The sequence below is a fragment of the Culex pipiens genome, chromosome 2 (genome assembly GCF_016801865.2).
Source record: "Culex pipiens pallens isolate TS chromosome 2, TS_CPP_V2, whole genome shotgun sequence".
NCBI classification, from domain to species: Eukaryota; Metazoa; Arthropoda; class Insecta; order Diptera; family Culicidae; genus Culex; species Culex pipiens.
The window spans coordinates 28,939,440-28,960,250 of NC_068938.1; the positions used below are offsets into that span (position 1 = coordinate 28,939,440).

At 38.0% G+C, this 20,811-nt stretch overlaps 1 protein-coding gene across 3 annotated transcripts; it reads right to left on the bottom strand.

The window, feature by feature from the left end:
- Window positions 1-13: 13 nt before the first annotated feature.
- Window positions 14-13,560, bottom strand: LOC120415529 (ubiquitin carboxyl-terminal hydrolase CYLD). Of its 3 annotated transcripts, none has more exons than XM_039577086.2 (10): window positions 13,375-13,560; window positions 11,946-12,554; window positions 10,541-11,573; window positions 3,229-3,571; window positions 2,970-3,166; window positions 2,753-2,907; window positions 2,475-2,693; window positions 2,186-2,420; window positions 1,785-2,126; window positions 14-1,580 (listed from the first exon to the last, which is right to left on the bottom strand). In XM_039577086.2, the coding sequence occupies exons 2-10, from the start codon at window positions 12,420-12,422 to the stop codon at window positions 1,387-1,389; spliced, it is 3,195 nt and encodes a 1,064-aa protein (XP_039433020.1). In that variant the 5' UTR covers window positions 12,423-12,554; window positions 13,375-13,560; the 3' UTR covers window positions 14-1,386. The 3 variants fall into 3 exon arrangements, with proteins under 3 accessions (XP_039433020.1, XP_039433022.1, XP_039433023.1); XM_039577088.2 differs by having other exon boundaries at window positions 3,229-3,568; window positions 13,375-13,559; XM_039577089.2 differs by lacking the exon at window positions 11,946-12,554 and having other exon boundaries at window positions 13,375-13,558.
- Window positions 13,561-20,811: the final 7,251 nt, after the last annotated feature.

Genomic DNA, 20,811 nt, shown 5'->3' on the forward strand with positions numbered 1-20,811 from the left:
CGACTGATATATATATATTTTTCCAAGTTTCATTCATTTCCCAACTAGGTACAAGGTTTTAAACATATCCAGCACTCTGGAGAACAGTTCCCAATTTTGTTGCTCATCAAGCTGCAGTACCCACCTCGGTACCGCGCCCAAACTCTGGTGTTCAATTTCTTACTTTTTGGAAAATCGGCCAATTTCGACCGACGTGATTTTTTTGTTCTATTTTATATAGTAATATTGCATTGGATCTAAACAATTTCTACGTTTTTTTTTTGTTTCGCTTGCAAATAGTTTCGCGCTGCTTTTGAAGCATCTTTCTTTCATGTTTTGTTTCTCTGTCCAGAAAAAAAAGTTGTTCAATAAGTTATTATAGGTACGGTGTTCGTTTAACCTTCCCGTCACATGCGGAAGGACGTAACATTCGCTGTATTTTTGCAGTTATTTTTTCTCTCGGTTGGTATTTTGAATACTCTCTTTCTGTTTTTAAGTAGTTATTAATCAAACGCAAACTTGTCACACGGCGCTGTTGTTGCTTGTTGTGTGTGTACGGTGAGGAAGGTGGTAAATATTTCCTTCTAGCAAGAAACTCGAAACCCTTTCGTCAGTGTGTGAAGCCTCTGTGTTGATGCGACAATGGTCGCCCGGTTGTATATCGAGCTCTGATTTTCTTTTTTTAATTCTTCGTGGGTGCGTGTGTTTCTTTGTTTTGAGAAATGATCCCTAAATTGGTGCGTACTTGTAGTATCGTCAATACAATTTACGAACAATTCCTCAAAAGCTTTTAAAGCTACTGTTACACTTGTTCTCGTGAGGATTTTTCAGTATTTTTACGCGCGTGATAAACAGACAAAGCAATAATATAGTGTTATAGATTTTGGCCACACCTAAACTACAAGTGAAAGGTCAACTCTTTTTTTTTACTTGATTGTAGTAACAATTCCACCCTTTCTAAAGAACGATAAAGATTTGTCTTTTAGTGTTTTGCTTTGCACAACAACAGTAAGATCTCACTTCCGCTAAATTTGAACTTTCCGGTTGTCGTTCGTATGTATTGCATTAAGTTCTCTGCTTCAGTTTGTAGTGTTTTAGTTTGGTTGAACGAGACTTTCATCTCGCCGATGTAAATATAAATATATTTCTCTTTTTTTGTTTGTGTTCAGGAAAAAATCACGTTTTTGATTTGTTGTTTCTATTCCAAAGCAATTCGTCCTACGTATTCATTATTTTGGTTCCATAAACAGCCGATGAGTAATAATTGTGGTTACAACAAGTGCATTTGCTTTCGCTGGTGGTTTTTAAAACCTAAGTTTGCAAAATAGTTAGGAGGTCGTTAGAGGAGGATGAGACAAAAAACAGTTTAAGGTACAGGAACATGATCGCAATTTTCGCCGCCATTTTTTATCGATACATCATCACGTCGGTGCTTTGGTACATGCACATGTACGCGTCGCAGAGTAACCGTTTGGCGTGTTCCGGTAACATTTTGTCGTTGATGGCTTTCTCGTTCAACTGGCGGGCACCGTCCTCGGACAGCCACTGCGGTAGATCCGGCACCGGGATCATCTCCGGTATGTTGTAGCCGTTTTGTTCACCTGGTAAGGAAGGGAATTCGTTAGAAATGTAGTAGGCCGTAATAGGACGTAATACAGCCACAGTTACCCAACAAATTGTCTTTCTCTGTTGCCTAGCAACGGATACAACAAGATAATGACTTTCTCATACAAAATCGTATGGAAAATAAATCTGACTTAGTCTCTTATTCAGTATTTAAGCTGAGTCCACACTCCCTAACGTACCCTTCCGATCGGCCATCGAGTCGAAAAACACCCACGGCGCGTCCTGGCCGGAGGCCGCCTTCACGAACGCCACGTAGTGCGACGTTTCGATGCACACGACCGCAAACAGCTCCATAAACAGCCGCGGCACCGGACAGTGATCGGCCATCATCTTAAAGTCCTTCGGCACCGTCAGCGGGCTGGGCGTGTGATTTTGGCGCTTGTTGTGCGTGTGCGCCTTCTCGAGGCAAACCCGACAGAAGGCCGTACTCTCCAGCCCGTCGATGCTGCCCTGCATCATGCCGAAGCAGTCCCGGCACTCGTGCTCCGCCAGGCAGCCACAAACCGTACACTGGCGGGGGGCTGGAAAAGGGAAGTTAGTTTACATCTTGCTTGCGAATTGCTGGATTGAAGTGACTTACAGTCCTCGATGATGTCCGTTACGTCCAGGACCTGCGACGGCAATATCCTGGGGTACATCTTGAAGTTCTTGCCGAAGCGTGGCATCTGGATGATCAAACAGGACGGAACCTCCTTGAGCTTGATGTTGGACGTGAGGAAGCTCTGCTCAAACAGCTGCTGCACCGAAGGTAGCTTCAGCTGGTCATCTTTCTCCACGAAAAGTTGATAGTAGAACGTATCTAGGCCGGAACTTAGCTGTAACGAAGCACGTTTATCTATTTGTTACGCTTGAATGCTTTAAGTGACTACCTTCAGAAAGGGATCTGCCCGCAAAATTTGCGCCAACAAGCTGTTCAGGAACTCTTCCGGGTCCTTCTCTTCGCTGGTTAGCCCGGTGACCGAACTCAGCCGATCCAGCAGCTGGCGTAGCTTCATAACGCGATCCGCTCGCACAAAGTGGTTCGCCCGTAGTGGATTTACGATTTCTTCGCGTAGAACACGCTGAACCTCCTCGTATTGGGAGTTGTCCTGTTGGAAAAATACAGATTATTAGGAGGCTTAAAAAAAAACGACCTTTAAACGCATACCTCCGGTTCCCTCGGACGAAACAGCAACGAGTCAAATACACTCGTAAAGGTAAACATGGAAAACAGCGTGGCGTCCAAATAGCAAGAGTTGTGGTGTCCTTGTATTCCTTTGAACTTGCCACAAATGGCGTCCAAATCGTCTGGTTTTAGAATATCTGTAAAACAACATCGTCATCATTAGCAGCAACCCACTTAAAACCTCGCCTCAAGTCCTTACTCAGCGGAGCCACCGATCCGACCACGATGGGGCAATCCTTCGCGCCAAACATCTGCCCGGCTTCGGACTTGGACGACGAAGCCACCACCTTCGGCGGGATCTGGTTCGCCGACGGCAGCACGTCCTGGAAGCGTCGGTCCTGATTACACTGAGCCGGATACACAAAGATGCCACGGTGCGCCGGACATTTGTACAACCTGCAACACGCAATACCAAAAATGAATCTTTCACTCAAAACCCAGTCCAACCCGATCCTCACCTAACATTGTCGTAAACCCCGTCCGTGATCTCCACGCTGCCCTCCATCGGTTCCTCCTCCAGCTCGATGCCGACCATGACGCGCGTGTTGCTGCTGCTGATCGTGCCCGGGATGTGCAGCGGCCCGATCCAGCGGATGACGCCGTACAGCTCGGCATGCTCGACGTCCACCTCGACCATCGAGCCCACCTCGAGCAGCGCGTTGTCCGGCAGCTCCTTCAGCGGCGACGGCTGAATGACCGCTTCCGGATCGGACGGAGATGGCCCGTGCGGCGGCGGTGGAGGTAGCACAGAGCCGTTGCCATTGTCGAATGTGATGAGCGACGAGGTGTCGGTTGGATCTGCTGGGGGCGGCGGGTGCGGAAAACAGAGCGGATGTTGACCATCGGTGAGGGCGTTGTTGTTGTTGGTGATGGGGAAGATGTAACGAAACAGAGCGTTCAGAGCGGTCAAGTACTGGGCGTAGAAATAGTCTCGCAGGGGAAACATTTAACCGAGTAGCGCGACACGATTTCAAAACAAACTGTCGTTAGTTATGCTGATGTGTGCATTTTGACTAATACACACTTAATGAAATCATTTTTGTGTGAATGTGATTCACGAGTGTGATACAAGTATTTGTGAGTCACATCTTAGCAAATGTATACACATTTGATACGTGGTTTTATGAGTGTACTAAATGTTTCACAACATTTTTTAACTTATTTAGAATCTTATTTCAATTAATTATCATGAGACCATATTTTGTTTTCTGACACAACATTTAGCAATGATGATTTAAGCCCACTCAACGAAGGCCTTAGTCTGTTTTCAGGGCATTAAAAATACATTTTCAGCAGACCACAAATTCAAATTTGGTAATATTGAAGGCACAGTTTTTTTTTTATTTTAAAATTAAATTTTAAATCAAGATTTATTTTTTTTTTAGAAATTGTGTGTTTTGCCTTCCTCACCTCAATGAGGAAAGGCTATAAAATCACTCGAAAAATGAACTTCTTAATTTGACCGTCGACCCACCTTCACGTATACCTATCGACTCAGAATCAAATTCTGAACAAATGTCTGTGCGTGTGTATGTCTGTAAGTCCGTGCACCGAAAAATATGCACACGATTATCTCCGGACTGGCTGAACCGATTTGGACCGTTATGGTCTCATTCGATCCGTATTGGGGTCCCACAAGACCCTAGTTAATATTATGAAGTTTAGAAAAGTTCTTCAAAAGTTATGCTAAAAAAAGATTTTAGCTAAACTTCGGAAGATTGTTAAAAAGGTGGTTTTTGTGAGGAAGGCACCAACGAACTAAAGGTGGATTAAGTAACGTTTTTTTTAAAGGATTCAGAACCTAAACATTTTCATTTGAACCATTAAAAAAAACTCTAGAATAAGTTTCAAAATATTTTTGTTCGATCTCTGACATGCTAAATATGATTTTAAACGCAAGAAAATGCATTTTAGATTGTTTCAGTTAATTAGACTTGGATAGGTTTGAGATTTTATGGCAAAATGAAGAGTATAAATTAAATTTGTACGGAATGGTATGGAATCATACTGTCCGTGGTAGAGAAGTGTTCAAAGTACCTCAAGAAGAATTTTTCATAAAATTTTGATGTTTTTAAAAAGTTAGTTAACTATAATTAAGAAAATGTTGATGACATTGTTTTAATCTTCTCAAAGTGTCATCATTTTCTCAACGAACATGATTTTGAATCGGAAAACGGAATGCATTTTCAGATTCTTTGGACAATTTTCCACTAAAAGAAGGTAAACAAAGTTTGCAGATAAAAAATATTATGTATTTCTGAAACATAATTTCATAAAATCTCCAAATTTATAGGCATTTTCAGCTGAACAAATTTCAGTTGACTCTCATCATCCGACGTGATCGGTTGACCTTTTTCGTTCTCCTAGAACAATATAGACTTCCTTACGTGTCGTTACCTATCGGCCATCATGGTGAACTCTACCGACCAATTTCAACATCTGAACAGTGACCACCTGAGGAAAACAAGGAAAAGCATTTTTCACTTTCCGGCATCGAGCAGCTACGACGTGTATTTTCGTCAAATCGAACAACCATTGGAATTGCTCCGAATAGCAACCGCTGTACAAGCTAGGTACAAATCCTTTCAGTCTATTGAAAGGGTGAGTACAACGAAACTCAAGGTCATCTTTACAAACCGAGAAGACGCTAACAAAATCGTGATGGATTCCTTATTCTCTGCAAGTTATCGGGTGTACATCCCGGCAACAAGCGTGGAGATCAATGGTGTAATCGACCTAGAAGGAATGGACCAGTCTGTGATAGCACAACATGGAATTGGAAAATTTCGCCGTTGTGATGTCAACCCTGTTCCTCTTCTGCAGTTTAGTAGACTTGCCAAACAAACCGCAGATCGAAGTTACGTCCCAAGTGCTGCGATCAAGGTAACTTTTGCGGGTACGTTACTGCCCGATTTCGTAGAAGTCCAAAATGTACGTTTGCCTGTGCGACCGTTCTTCCCGAAACCCATGTTTTGCCACGTGTGTCAGCGATTCGGACACACAGCTAAGTACTGTGCAAACCAAGTCCGATGTCCAAAATGTCTACACCATCACGACTCCTCTGATTGTTCTATCACAAATGATTTTTGTCGATTGTGTAAGGAACATCATTCACACATTTCTCAGTGTCGAATATTCAAGGCCAAAGAAAAAGCTCTTCGGAAGAAAACGCGGCAAAGCGTGAAGTCTTCATCAAACACCATCATTCGTCAAACGCCCACTGAGAGCCAACCCGGAGTATCAACAACTGAAGATCCTGCCAGCACCCGAACCATCGAAGGCCCGAGAGTTTCATCGTACAAACTCAAGAAACAGGCTCAAGCAACATCATCTGGAACGACACCAAGCTCAAACAACCTCCAAAACCGGACAGACCAAACCCAGATCAACGATCCTCCAAAATGCAAAAAGAAGAAATCAGATCCTCATACACCCGCTAACATACCAAGTTATTCAAATAGTTATCCCATTGAACTAATTATTTCGAGTATATGTAGTGTATATCAAATTGATCAATCTTTTGTTGATCTCATAACAACGTTGATGCCAATAATTAAACTTTTTTGGGGTAAAATCATCGAAGCAGCTCCGCTTCTCGGACACTTTATTTCACCATAAATCATTCATTATTTTGTATTGTAAAAGAGATACACGGCTCCTTATCGCTTATTGCTACCGAGCCTAAATAAATAAATCATGAAATAAAAAAAAAAAAAAAAAGCTGAACAAATTTCATATAAAATGTTGAAATTTTGATTCGTGGTTTGAATGACGTTTCAAATGCAATTTTAATCGATAATTTTATAAACAAATCTCCGCCAACTCACACAGCAGTTGCTCCGACCCCTCTTCGATTTGCGTAAAACTTTGCTCTAAGGGGTTATTTTGGTTCCTGATTACGAATCCGAGGTCCATTTTTCGATATCTCGTGACGGTGGGGCGGTACGACCCCTTTCATTTTTCTGGTTTTTTTACTAAGACACGTTTTTCAGTGATTTGTAGCTCGCAACCGTGAAGAGACAGAAATTTGGTGTCAAAGGGACTTTTGTGTGAAATTAGACGCCCGATTTGATGGCGTACTCAAAATTCCGAAAAAACATGTTTTTCATCAAAAAAAGTTAAAAATTGTTTCAAAATCGCTGCCATTTCCCGTTACTCAACTGTCAAAAATCGTGAGACATGTCATTTTATGGGAAATTTAATGTACTTTTCGAATCTGAAATAACCCAGAAGGGTCATTTTTTCATTTAGAACAAATTTTTTCATTTTAAAATTACATGTTTTTTCTAACAGGGCAGGGTTACATTTTAAAGCGTAACAATGTTCTACAAAGTTGTAGAGCAGACAAAAACAAAAATTTTGATATATAGACATAAGGGGTTTGCATGTATTCTTCACGAGTTATCAGAATTTTACAAAAAAGTTTTTTGAAAAAGTTATGATTTTGACCATTTTTGACCAGTTTTTCGAATTTTTAACCCCAAAAACTCAATCGTGTGCTTTTGAAAGTATTTTTTTCGGAAAGTTCAGCTAATTTTGCATAAGAATGACCCCTTGGACGATTGTTGTGGCTTGTGCACTGCTTGTATGTGGGGATTTTTCGAAAATAAAAAAAAACAAACCGGATACACTCACTCATCACAAAAATATTTTCTTTGAAAAAAAAATCTGATTCTCGCAATGCAAGAGTCACAACAATCGTAAAATGACATGTCTCACGATTTTTGACAGTTGCGTAACGGGAAATGGCAGCGATTTTAAAACAATTTTTAACTTTTTTTGATGAAAAATACGTTTTTTCGGAATTTTGAGTACGCCATCAAATCGGGCGTCTAATTTTACACAAAAGTCCCTTTGACACCAAATTTCTATCTCTTCACGGTTGCGAGCTACAAATCACTGAAAAACGTGTCTTAGTAAAAAACCAGAAAAATGAAAGGGGTCGTACCGCCCCACCGTCACGAGATATCGAAAAATGGACCTCGGATTCGTAATCAGGAACCAAAATAACCCTTTAGAGCAAAGTTTCACGAAAAACGAAGAGGGGTCGGGGCAACTTTTTCCGATTTCGTGTGAGTTGGTGGATATATATATTTGGTTAAAAAGCTTATTAACATAGTTAACTCAATATAAGCATTGGTTTTTTCCTTGAAAACTATGTTAGCAACCTTAGTGGTGGTACAATTTGCGTAAACATAAAGTTTGAACACATTAAATTTGATATTAACGAGAAAAAATATGACTGTCAAAGTCACCCCGGAATTAAAACTATGTTTTTTAATGTAACTATTTTTTTAAACACTTTTGAAAAAAAATGTTTTAAAACGGTGCGTGCACCTTGTGTGACCTACCCCAGTACATGTTTCAAAAATAAGAATGTCGTGAAAACCCATACCAGTGGAAAACATTTCAAAAATAAATTGAAATCCTACCAATGCCACCCTGGTTTACGGTACTATTTTGAATACAAAGAGACAACCATTTTGAAGTTTTTTGGTATTTTCTCTTGCCTCCTGATTTTTTAGACCGATTATGAAGATACAAACTTTAAAAAATATTTGCAACGGCCTAACTCTAAAAAAATAAATACAGTCCAGACTCGATTATTCGAACACTTTTGTCTTTTTCATATATCCGTGAACCACGCTACTGTACAGAGCTCCAAAGTGCTCAAAAATTCAATGTTGTTCAGTCCAGACTCGAGATCCGAAGCCCCGATTATCCGAAGTTTCGATTATCCGAGGTTTTGTTCGGATAATCGAATCACGAACAAAACAAATATTTTTTGTTTTTTTTTTTGGCTTTTTCTTGTTTTAAACATCAAATTTGAGTTTTTATTTTTTCATCATAAAATTATTTTTATTAGGTCCTTTTCGGTACTGGTTAGGACCGAGTCGGCTATTGTAATTACATTTTTCTTAAAGCTAAGAGGATCTTGTGTGTAAATGTTAGTGGAAGGGGAGCCGATTCCAATTCGAGTTCTGTGATCCTATTTTAATCTAATTTAAAAAGTTGATCGCCTAGTAAATAATAAAATGCAATCAAAAATAAGAAAACGAAAAATCATTTTTTTTCGTTATTCGATTATCCGAATTGAATTTTTTCGAAGCCTTCGGATAATCGTGTCTGGGATGTAGACGATTGCAAATTAAATTTTGCATTAAACAAGAAAGTCAACTTAAAAAATATGCCGGGAAGTAAATTTTTAGTTGAAAAAAAATATTATGTATAGAAGTATTCAAGTTGGATTTCAAATTAAATTTTTCTGTTATAATTTATGAAACTGACATTTCTAAACAATTTCAACAAACGTTTTCGTTGATTTATCGAAAAAAAAAACCTTAAAATCTTCGTAACGTCAGCCTCAAATTGTCTAACCTTCGTAGTGCTCTGAACTATCCGCCGGGTCGTAGAAGTCCAGCACGGTCAGCGGGATGTCGGAAACATCCGAGTTCATGAGGTCGACAAAATCGGGAATCATTTTAAACTGCTCAGTCTTGTATAGTTGCGTTATCTAACTTGCTAAAGTCACTCGGTCGATTGCACATTCAATGATCGAACAACACGAACTTGCACACACGGTTACTCACTAATTACGGGGAAAAAAAGAGTCTATTTTAAATGCAACGTTTTACACCTTAAATGGAACACGCACAAACGCAAATATTTTAATCACTTTCACTCCGGTTTAGCCACAAATACGTTCCAACGGATTTTGTGGGTGAGAACCTCCTTTTAAACGCATGATTTTTTCACGATCCTTTGTTAAAATTTGAAGACACTTGAAAAGTTGGGCCACTATTTGGAAAGTGATAGAATTCGAAATGCAACAACGGGGTTGAAACCGCGCCGATATGTGTCAGCGAGTGATCGGGTTTGCTATTATTAGGTCGGTCGGAGTTTCGAGCATGCAGTCTCGCTGTGCGTGCGTGTCCGTCTGTCTAAATTTACCCTCAGTAGTCGCGTGAATGTTTATTTTCGAAAAAAATAACACACTGATGGGATGTTTTCGAAAGAGACCGGTTGCGAACCTCCTGCGCATCCGAAATTGGCGTCTCGCACCGATTTTTGGCGGTATCTGGCGGAAAATTTTAATATTATTTTGAATTAAAATTTGAAGAAGTCAAGTTATTTAAATTTGTCATATTTGCAAAATTTACTTCAGATGTGAGAAATAAAAAAAACTTATCAAAACATAGTTTCTTCTTAAAGATTTTTTTTATTTTTCCAATTTGTGCTGCTAGTCAGTGTTGCAAACTGATCATTTCATGATTCTAACTGGTTGCGACAGTAGCGGTACACGGAGAAAAAAGAGTTCCCAAAATCGTGAACAAGCGTTCATGAAAATGGGAACCGCGAACAAAGTGTTCAAATTTCATGGTACGTTTTTCAAAATCGTACCATGGGATTTGAACACTTTGTTCGAGGTTCCCATTTTCATGAACGCTTGTTCACGATTTTGGGAACTCTTTTTTCTCCGTGTAGCTACGGCTTTGAAATTTAAATAGGATTTAACCCGTTAAATCGGTGATTTTTGATTTTTGCAAATTTCTGATTTAAAGATTTGTCAGCTTATACTTTCTCTACCAGATAATAATATTACCGAAGAGTGCGAAAGGGTTTGTCCTCTCTGAAAAATGTTATATCGAATAAAAGTAACTCAGTCGAGGCAAGACAGTGAGCAAGTAAGCAACTCTCTTTATCCCAAAACAACATTTTAAAGTTATATGATGAATTCTCTTAATTTCATCAAAAGGCTTCGATACTCACTTGCCATCGTCGCCGCGTCCTGCATCATCCTCTGTTCCTTCCTGTAGCTTATCGTGCCCGGCTTCGAACTGGCCAGGTGGCTCAGCGGATTCGGCGACTTGTTCCGCTCGAACTTGCCCGGCATCCGGTTGCTGCTGGTGCTGGTGCTGCTACTGCTGCTGTAGCCACCGCCACCGCCACCGTTCGTAGCTACCGCAGCCGCATAGCTGCTGGGCCGGGTTTGCGTCTTCTTGTTTTCCGTGTTCAAGATGCTGGCCGTTCCGCCGGCCGCTGCGGGCCAATTGCTGCCCAACACATCTTTGAGATCGACGTCGGTGGTGTCCGGCTCGGGCACGATGGCCGGCGGATCCACGATTATCACAGCGCTTTCGTTACTGGTCGCTTCCTTGATGTCGGTTGTATCTATGATGACAATGTCCCGGTCATCAAGGCGGAATGTGCTCGCTTTGGGGGACTTTCTGCGAGTTTTGGAATGCTTTAGGGTACTGTTGTTGGAGCTGTTCTGGGAGCTTCTGCCCGAGCGGTAGCTGTCCTCGGTTTGGCTGTCGATGTACCGGAGGTCGGGATCCATCACTACGTTCAAATTGTTGGTTATCCGACTGGAACTGCCGGTGCTGCTGCTGCTGTCCTGCTTGGACAAATTTGGGCTCGAAACCGAGGCGGCAATTCGCTTCTGGTTTCTGGTTTCCATCGCGTGTGTCGCGTCGAAGCAGCTGGAGAAATCTCCCGAGTTGCGATTGGGCCCCACCGGATCTGGCGTAAAGGATCTGGCGACGGAGTCTTCGCGGTGATCGCTGTAGCTTTTCGTTAGATCCGTAAAACGTTTTCCGTTGCGTTTGATTTTTTCCTTTGCGCCACAGAGTAAATCACTCACAAAGTTTTTCTTCGATTGTTTGCTGGTGTTGGGCAGCTCGTACTCGTCCAGATCAAGCCAGTTAACAGCGAGGATCAGAGCCAATTTGGGCTCAATTTTCATATAATTGGACACGAACGATAGATCATCCTTCTGGGGCGACTCACCAAACGTAAAGCTCTGCAAATGAAAATGAGTTTTAGAGGGGATAATCCGGGGGATACATGAACACCTAAACTATCCGTTGAGTGCTCAGAAATGATTTGCGACTGGCCTTTTGTTAGTCTTGTGCTGATTTTGCCAATCGTTTTGTTTAGTCAGGTAAAACTTTCAGGGTTTCTGCTGAAAAGCACTAGTAGATCTACTTGATTTCTAACTGTTTCTAATAATTCAGATGATAGTAAGGTGAAAGCCAATTCTTGATTAAAACCAGATGCAATTACTCTAGATAGAAAAGCCAACTTTGGAAAAATTCAAACAAAAGAGAGTTAAAATCCAATAGACAAGCACATTGAGTAAAAACAGGGAAACAAAAACCAAACGTTACATTACCAACAGTTCCAGCCCAATGTAGTGGCCAGGGCCAATCTCCCGCACGGGTCCAATATAGCGGATGATGCAGTCGAAAAATTCTCCCGTCTTCCCGAATGGTCGGCCAGACACCTTAACTATTTTGGATACATCCAGCTGCTTTGCTTGTAGCATTCGTTTCGGGTGCTTCGCAAAGTTCAGCCGCTCCTGGGGATCGAGTATGGCAACGACGTACATCCACAGGTCATCCGGGACGGGCTGCAGCTGGGTTTGCAGACACTGAAACAGGTGACTTTCGTGCGCCTTATGGTCCGGATTGTAATAGTCCAGTATCTGGATCGCGGCATACCTCCCGGATATTCGTTCCACGATCTTCAGTGTCATGCCTGCTTCGATGTCGATCGTATTGCGATCATTGTACTCCTCCAGCTTGACGCCTTCCACGGAGATCAGCTTGGCCTGGAAATCCGTCAGGCTCACGGCATAGTTGGACGTCATCTTGCTTTCGGTTCACCGTCGATCATCTGTGCTACTGCAGCTTACGACCGCCGAGACTCGACCGTGTGCACTGCACAGTTATCCTGAATGTACGTGTGTGTGTATGTCTCCTTTTGTATGCAAACAAAACCACTTGACATCGAACCGAAGAGAAGCAAGAAAACGTAATCAAAATAAAGAAAAACGTTCACGCACACATTTACAGGGACGCACACAAGCATGCACTTGAAACGCGACTGTATCGTACGCAAATAACCGTAACGTTGCAAACAAGTTATACTATGAAAGTTTAAATTTGTATTTTTTAGATTAAACAAGCGCAATTTTTTGTGTTGGAAAATATTTTTTTCTTTTTTTTAATAGTTGTTGTTTAGATAAATTTTCAAAAATAGTTTCAAACTAGCACTGCTGGAATTCCAAACTAATTGGCACGTCGTCGCATACAATCTCGAGATTTTGATGCACACATACACGTACACAATTCCACGGAATCGAAAAAGCAAAATCGATTTATCACTTCGTTTGATGAGGAAAAAATAGAGTTGATAGCAAATATTTCAAGATAACAGCCTACTGAGTACGCTTACTGATACTGAAAAGAGTACTAAATTCATGCGAAAAAATAAAACAGAGATTGAAAACTTCTCAGAAACAGTTTCGAAGCACTTTTTCTCTACTATCAAAACCGATGACTAACATCGATGGCCTTCGTGGCTGCAAGGAAGCCCCTTGAAAAAAAAATATACTATCGCGTTGACACTCGTTGTTCTCTGTTTCGAAACTCACAAAACTATTCAACTAATCAGAAAAGTATCAAAATCTTCAGAATCAATACCAAACAATAATCCAATAGTAGGGGTGAAAACTTTCAAACCAAATGGTCATGCCAATCAAAAAGGGGGTATAAAAACAACAAGTAATTTAAGCAACTGCATCCAACTGTATCGCTTACACTAATCGCACAAACTAATCCGATTTTGTCATCCGAGGAAAATATCCTTTTTTCCAACTGAACTAGCGCTTTTCCTTTGCGTTTTCGTTCCACGACACAATGCACCAACAACGCAAGTAGGTATTATTTTCGCAAGGACGACGAATGACGACGGACCACCTCGCGCAGCAGGAAATTTATGAATGAAATGAAGAGAAAACCGCGTTCAAACGCGTGTACACTTGGCTGGCTGCGAATTTGGTGTGTGTGTTTCGTTTGTATGTGTGTTGGTGCGATCAGTGTGTTTGTGTGTTTTTTTTTTTCGCAACGTAAGAGTTGCCAGTTTGGTGTTTGAATAAATAAAGCAAGACCATTTAATATACCTTTTCAACCAAAAAATTTTAACCAGTCGAATAACTTTAAAATCCTTGCAACTATGAAACAATAACCCTACCTTTTTAAAATAATTCTTCACTTAACTGTGTGATCTTTCTGTTTTTAAATACGCTTCCAGAGAGTAGTTTTAAGCATTTCTATGCTAAAAAGTACCATTCTTGTTTTGTTGTTCTAACTCACATTTACAAAGATTGTTATTTTTGTTTTTGAATTGTTTTGGCTTATCTTCTACTATCTACACCCAACCGGAGGTCACACAGTTACAATCTACCGCTTACGAGGTGGAAGCATTACACAGTAAAATAAATGGTAATACATTCCGGACTTGATTATACGAAGTTTCGATTATCCGAAGTTCGATTATCCGAAAGTTTGTATAGGACTTCGAATAAACGAATCACGAACAAACATTTTTATCCGTTTTTTTTTCTCTTTTCTTTCTTTAAAAATCAAATTCGAGTTCTGCGGCCCCATTTTAGTCAAATTTGAATTGTTGTATTGCCTTTTAAATAATAAATGTAATGTATTTCATATCGGAATGGGTACATCTTTTATGACTGAAGAAATGTCTAATTTTACCTCTAAGAATGTGTAAATTTATCACTTTTTCGTTGTAATGTCAACTTTTCCAGTCGAAATTGAGGTCACAGGTCACATCACAAAAGATGCAAAATCATACCTTCCCATTTTACATTTTCGGGATCATTGTTTAAGTTTTCCATTCATTATTTCCGTGTATTGCCTATTTTCACAATAACATGAAACAAGTGTATCACACAATTTTTGATATGTATTTTGGAAAGTTCAATTTTTCCAATGATTTTTAATCATCAAAAATTGGTTGAAAATTGATTTCAAGTGAATTTCAAACCCGTCTACATGCGGGGTTGTGTTGAGGAGGATTAATTTTTTCGGATTCACAATTCTTGGAAAATTATTCGCCGCTAATGATATCGTAAGCCAACCAAGATTAAGACCTCAATATCAATTTGCTTGAATCCATTTGCTTTTTTTATCTGAAAATTCTATTAGATTTGAGATACTTGGAATTGTGCACCTTGTTCAAGAAATTTTGTTCCCGAAATTGATGGATCTTTAAGTTCTATGAATCAATGTTTAAGTTTTAGAGAAAAGTGATGTTTGCTGCACCTTAAGAGCTCTAAAAAAACAAACAAATTTTTATGTTTTGACAAGAAAATTTGGACTTATTTGGCAAAAAAAAAAAATTTAAGCGCCAGGTTGCAGTCGAAAGGGGTGTTTCCATTAAACTTGAGGTATCTTCATTTGAAAATGATTAATTTTCAAGGGAAAAGTGTATGGGACCACCCTAACGAAATTTTAAAATTGTCCAACTATATATTTTTCCATGTAATTTTGCCCCCTGAATTTTAATCTGCCCTCAGAGCCAAAGTGACGAAATGTCGATTTCTGGTAATATTTTTTTAGATTTTTTCATCGTTTGTAGTGCTAGATCTCCCCTTTCGATTGCAACCTGGCGTTTTAAATTTGGCAGCGGTTTTCAAGATATTTAAGTTAAAAATGTTCATCTTTTAGTACCTTAAAATGGCTGTTGTTTTTGACCCTTAAGTCGAAACTGACTAGTCAAAAAATAAATAAAAAATCTTTGTTTATATAGCTTTAAAAGTGCTCCAAACATTACTGTTCTCTAAAACTTAACCCTAAAGTGTTACGTTCAAAAAACTGATTTTTGGAGGTTTGCTCAGATGCTTTCGTTTAATTTAGTTGTAAAAGGTATAAATTGCGAAATAAAATTTCGGTGGTTTTGGTTAGGATTGGCAAACCCAAAAACTTTCTACCAGACAAAAAAAAATCTCAAAAATATTCCTGAAAAGCTAGATTTTCAAAATCACAATAACCGTGAACTACCCTAATTTTCAACCGAACCAAAAGTTGAACCTTTCCATTTGCAACAACAACTCTTCTAAAGACACCAAACCTCCAAATCTTCAGCATTTTTCGGAAAATCAATTTTCCACTTAATTTTACTGTATAGAATAGACCACTGCACAGTGGTCCGAAACCGAAATCTAGCGTGACAAAATTGATAGCGGCCACACGTTAAGATTTAGAGCTTTGGTGTCTTCGGGACAAATGATCAGGGTCAATAGAGGCATCTTTTGGTATGGTGGACATTAGGGTGGTCCAAATTTTAGGGTGGTTCAGAATTTTTATTTTGGCCGGATGACGAGATAGCGCTTTGGTGTCTTCAGAAAAGTTGTAGGGAACACCATTCTGAGCAACTTTGCTGAAGGGCACAAAGCTCTATTTTCAAACGGGAAGTTTCTAGAGCCATTTTTGTAATTTAGGTTTAGGTGTTTATGAAAAAATGAGTTTTTTGAATTTATCAACTCAGGCTTATGTCGTAGCGAGTTGGTGTCTTCTAGACATTTGAAGAGCTTATCAAAACATACATTTATCTTCCAAGAGAGCGAAAATCGGACCTTTTAAACGAAAGTTATAGCCAAAATACGACGAAAAAGACGCCATTTTGAAATGTGAATAACTCGAAAAGGTGGTGGAGTTTGACCTCGCTCTTAGAAGCATCCGAAAGTACACGTTCTAGAGTACATTTGCTGAAAATATCTCGGAGGTCTTTTTTGTTTAACTCATTTAATCTTAATTTGAAAATGAGCATTTTTAAATCGTTTTTTGCCCATAACTTTTGATAGAATTGGCCAAAATTCGTTTTTCAAGAACGAAAATGTTCATTTTGACAAGCTCTACAATTGTCTAGAAGGGCTCAAAAATGTACAAAATGATCTAGTGGTTGTAAAAGAAGAAACAAGTTTTTACTGAAATATTTCAGGAATCAACAAAATAATTAAATTTATTCCTGAAATATTTCAGTAAAAACTTGTTTCTTCTTTTACAACCACTAGATCATTTTGTACATTTTTGAGCCCTTCTAGACAATTGTAGAGCTTGTCAAAATGAACATTTTCGTTCTTGAAAAACGAATTTTGGTCAATTCTATCAAAAGTTATGGGCAAAAAACGATTTAAAAATGCTCATTTTCAAATTAAGATTAAATGAGTTAAACAAAAAAGACCTCCGAGATATTTTCAGCAAATGTACTCTAGAATGTGTACTTTCGGATGCTTCTAAGAGCGAGGTCAAACTCCACCACCTTTTCGAGTTATTCACATTTCAAAATGGCGTCTTTTTCGTCGTATTTTGGCTATAACTTTCGTTTAAAAGGTCCGATTTTCGCTCTCTTGGAAGATAAATGTATGTTTTGATAAGCTCTTCAAATGTCTAGAAGACACCAACTCGCTACGACATAAGCCTGAGTTGATAAATTCAAAAAACTCATTTTTTCATAAACACCTAAACCTAAATTACAAAAATGGCTCTAGAAACTTCCCGTTTGAAGATAGAGCTTTGTGCCCTTCAGCAAAGTTGCTCAGAATGGTGTTCCCTACAACTTTTCTCAAGACACCAAAGCGCTATCTCGTCATCCCGCCAAAATAAAAATTCTGAACCACCCTAAAATTTGGACCACCCTAATGTCCAGCATACCAAAAGATGCCTCTATTGACCCTGATCATTTGTCCCGAAGACACCAAAGCTCTAAATCTTAACGTGTGGCCGCTATCAATTTTGTCACGCTAGATTTCGGTTTCGGACCACTGTGCACTGTGCAAAGCAATTTTTATGGATAGAAAAATGGTACAACACATTTTTTTTTAAAGATATCGATAATTTTCCATAAAAAAGCTTTATTCAGGATCACTCTGAATTATGTTCCAAAAATAAGTAAGCAAAATTTTAGTTTTATTCACAAAACTTTAATTTTATACGACTTTTTTGTTGCCCGATGGAAATACATAGAATACTGTTCTCTTGAACTAAAAAAAGAAAGGAGCCGAGCAGCCTTATACAAAACATTGTATAAAAATATCTGGAAAATAGTTGCTTAAAGGAAAACTTTATGATTTCACCAGAAAACGAAACACATGCTTATCAAATATCACTTTTCACTTTGAATATTTTATTTTTAACCATCCTGAATTTTCTAACATTTTTTAGAATAATTTGATTATTTTTAGCAACGTGTTAATGAGTAAAAGTTGCATACACGCAAAAAAAAGCGTTCCCGTAGCCATGAACAAAAAATCACGAATTTAGCAAACAAGCGTGTTCATGGAAACGTGAACAAATTCATGAAATCATGGTACGAAAATCATGAAATCATGATGTGCACTTTATGAAGTTATGAACTAGTTCACGAAGTTGTGATCCCTGTTTAAAGCCGAAAAGTTGCGTTATTTTTTTAAAGTCGACCGTAACGCTTGGAAACAAAACAGACATGTTTTGACGTGCTGGCCAGCTGATTGGCGGAATTTGCTTGGGTATTGAATTTTAGAGAGATTTGAAGTTTTCTTTGCTAATAAATGTTTGTGTTTGTTGAGTGAACTTTCGATCGTTCGACTTCTGGGGACAGGTAGTCCAGGTAAGTTTCGTCAGGGGGAAATGGCCAGAATGGCTCATGCATAAAGCCCGTGGCTTTTTGGGGGAGGGGAGAATCTAGCGAAAAATCACGTTCCAAAGAAAAAGTTGAAATTTTGTGTAAAGTGAAAAGCAACGTTAGGGTTGGATGGGTATTTCGATAAATTCAAGTACATGTAATGTATTTCAAGTAATTCAGGGTATTCAAGTTTTTTCAATAATTTCAGTAATTCAAGCATTTCAAGTAATTATAGAATTCAAGAAAGGCCGATGCAAAAAAATTTCAAAGTTTTTGTCCCTCGGCTCTGGCCGTGGTCAAGGGAAGAGGGGGAGTTGTTGTGGTTGTTGCAATCATTCAAAAAAATAAAATAAAAATTATATTTTTTTTAAATCAAAGAAATATTTGAAATATTTCAAATATTTCAAATATTTCAAATATTTCAAATATTTCAAATATTTCAAATATTTCAAATATTTCAAATATTTCAAATATTTCAAATATTTCAAATATTTCAAATATTTCAAATATTTCAAATATTTCAAATATTTCAAATATTTCAAATATTTCAAATATTTCAAATATTTTGTTTTTTTTGTATTTTTGTATTTTTGTATTTTTGTATTTTTGTATTTTTGTATTTTTGTATTTTTGTATTTTTGTATTTTTGTATTTTTGTATTTTAGTATTTTTGTATTTTTGTATTTTTGTATTTTTGTATTTTTGTATTTTTGTATTTTTGTATTTTTGTATTTTTGTATTTTTGTATTTTTGTATTTTTGTATTTTTGTATTTTTGTATTTTTGTATTTTTGTATTTTTGTATTTTTGTATTTTTGTATTTTTGTATTTTTGTATTTTTGTATTTTTGTATTTTTGTATTTTTGTATTTTTGTATTTTTGTATTTTTGTATTTTTGTATTTTTGTATTTTTGTATTTTTGTATTTTTGTATTTTTGTATTTTTGTATTTTTGTATTTTTGTATTTTTGTATTTTTGTATTTTTGTATTTTTGTATTTTTGTATTTTTGTATTTTTGTATTTTTGTATTTTTGTATTTTTGTATTTTTGTATTTTTGTATTTTTGTATTTTTGTATTTTTGTATTTTTGTATTTTTGTATTTTTGTATTTTTGTATTTTTGTATTTTTGTATTTTTGTATTTTTGTATTTTTGTATTTTTGTATTTTTGTATTTTTGTATTTTTGTATTTTTGTATTTTTGTATTTTTGTATTTTTGTATTTTTGTATTTTTGTATTTTTGTATTTTTGTATTTTTGTATTTTTGTATTTTTGTATTTTTGTATTTTTGTATTTTTGTATTTTTGTATTTTTGTATTTTTGTATTTTTGTATTTTTGTATTTTTGTATTTTTGTATTTTTGTATTTTTGTATTTTTGTATTTTTGTATTTTTGTATTTTTGTATTTTTGTATTTTTGTATTTTTGTATTTTTGTATTTTTTAATTTTTGTATTTTTGTATTTTTGTATTTTTGTATTTTTGAATTTTTGTTTTTTTGTATGGTTCGTTGACATTACATTAAATGGTCGTAATTTTTAATTTGATGAATTTTGATTTGTCACATGTCATGGTTCCTTGCAAATTCCGAAGTGTCCCCAAATGGCCACTGGTTACCGGTGATCCGTTCCGAAGTGGCCAGGTTGAACCAGAGAACGTTGGTATCACATAAAATGGTCATAGTTTTTATTTTGATGAATTTTGATATGTCACATGCCATGGTTCCTTGTAAATTCCGTAATGTCCCCAAGTGGCCACCGGTTACCGGTGACCCGTTCCGAAGTGGCCAGTTTGGACCAGAGGACGTTGGCATCACTTAAAATGGTCATAGTTTTTGATTTGATGAATTTTAATATGTCACATGACATGGTTCCTTGAAAATTCCGAAGTGTCCCCAAGTGGCCACCGGTTACCGGTGACCCGTTCCGGAGTGGCCAGGTTGGGCCAGAGGACGTTGGCATCACTTAAAATGGCCATAGTTTTTAATTTGATGAATTTTGATATGTCACATGACATGGTTCCTTGCAAATTCCGAAGTATCCCCAAGTGGCCACCGGTGACCGGTGACCCGTTCCGGAGTGGCCAGGTTGGGCCAGAGGACGTTGGCATCACTTAAAATGGCCATAGTTTTTAATTTGATGAATTTTGATATGTCACATGACATGGTTCCTTGCAAATTCTGAAGTGTCCCCAAATGGTCACCGGTTACCGGTGACCCGTTCCGAAGTGGATAGGTTGGGCCAGAGGACGTTGGCACCACTTAAAATGGTCATAGTTTTTAATTTGATGAATTTTAATATGTCACATGACATGGTTCTTTGCAAATTCCTAAGTGTCTCCAAATGGCCACCGGTTACCGGTGACCCGTTCCGAAGTGGCTAGGTTGGACCAGAGAACGTTGGCATCACTTGTAATGGTCATAGTTTTTTATTTGATGAATTTTGATATGTCACATGACATGGTTCCTTGCAATTTCCAAAGTGTCCCCAAGTGGCCACCGGTTACCGGTGACCCGTTCCGAAGTGGCCAGTTTGGACCAGAGGACGTTGGCATCACTTAAAATGGTCATAGTTTTTG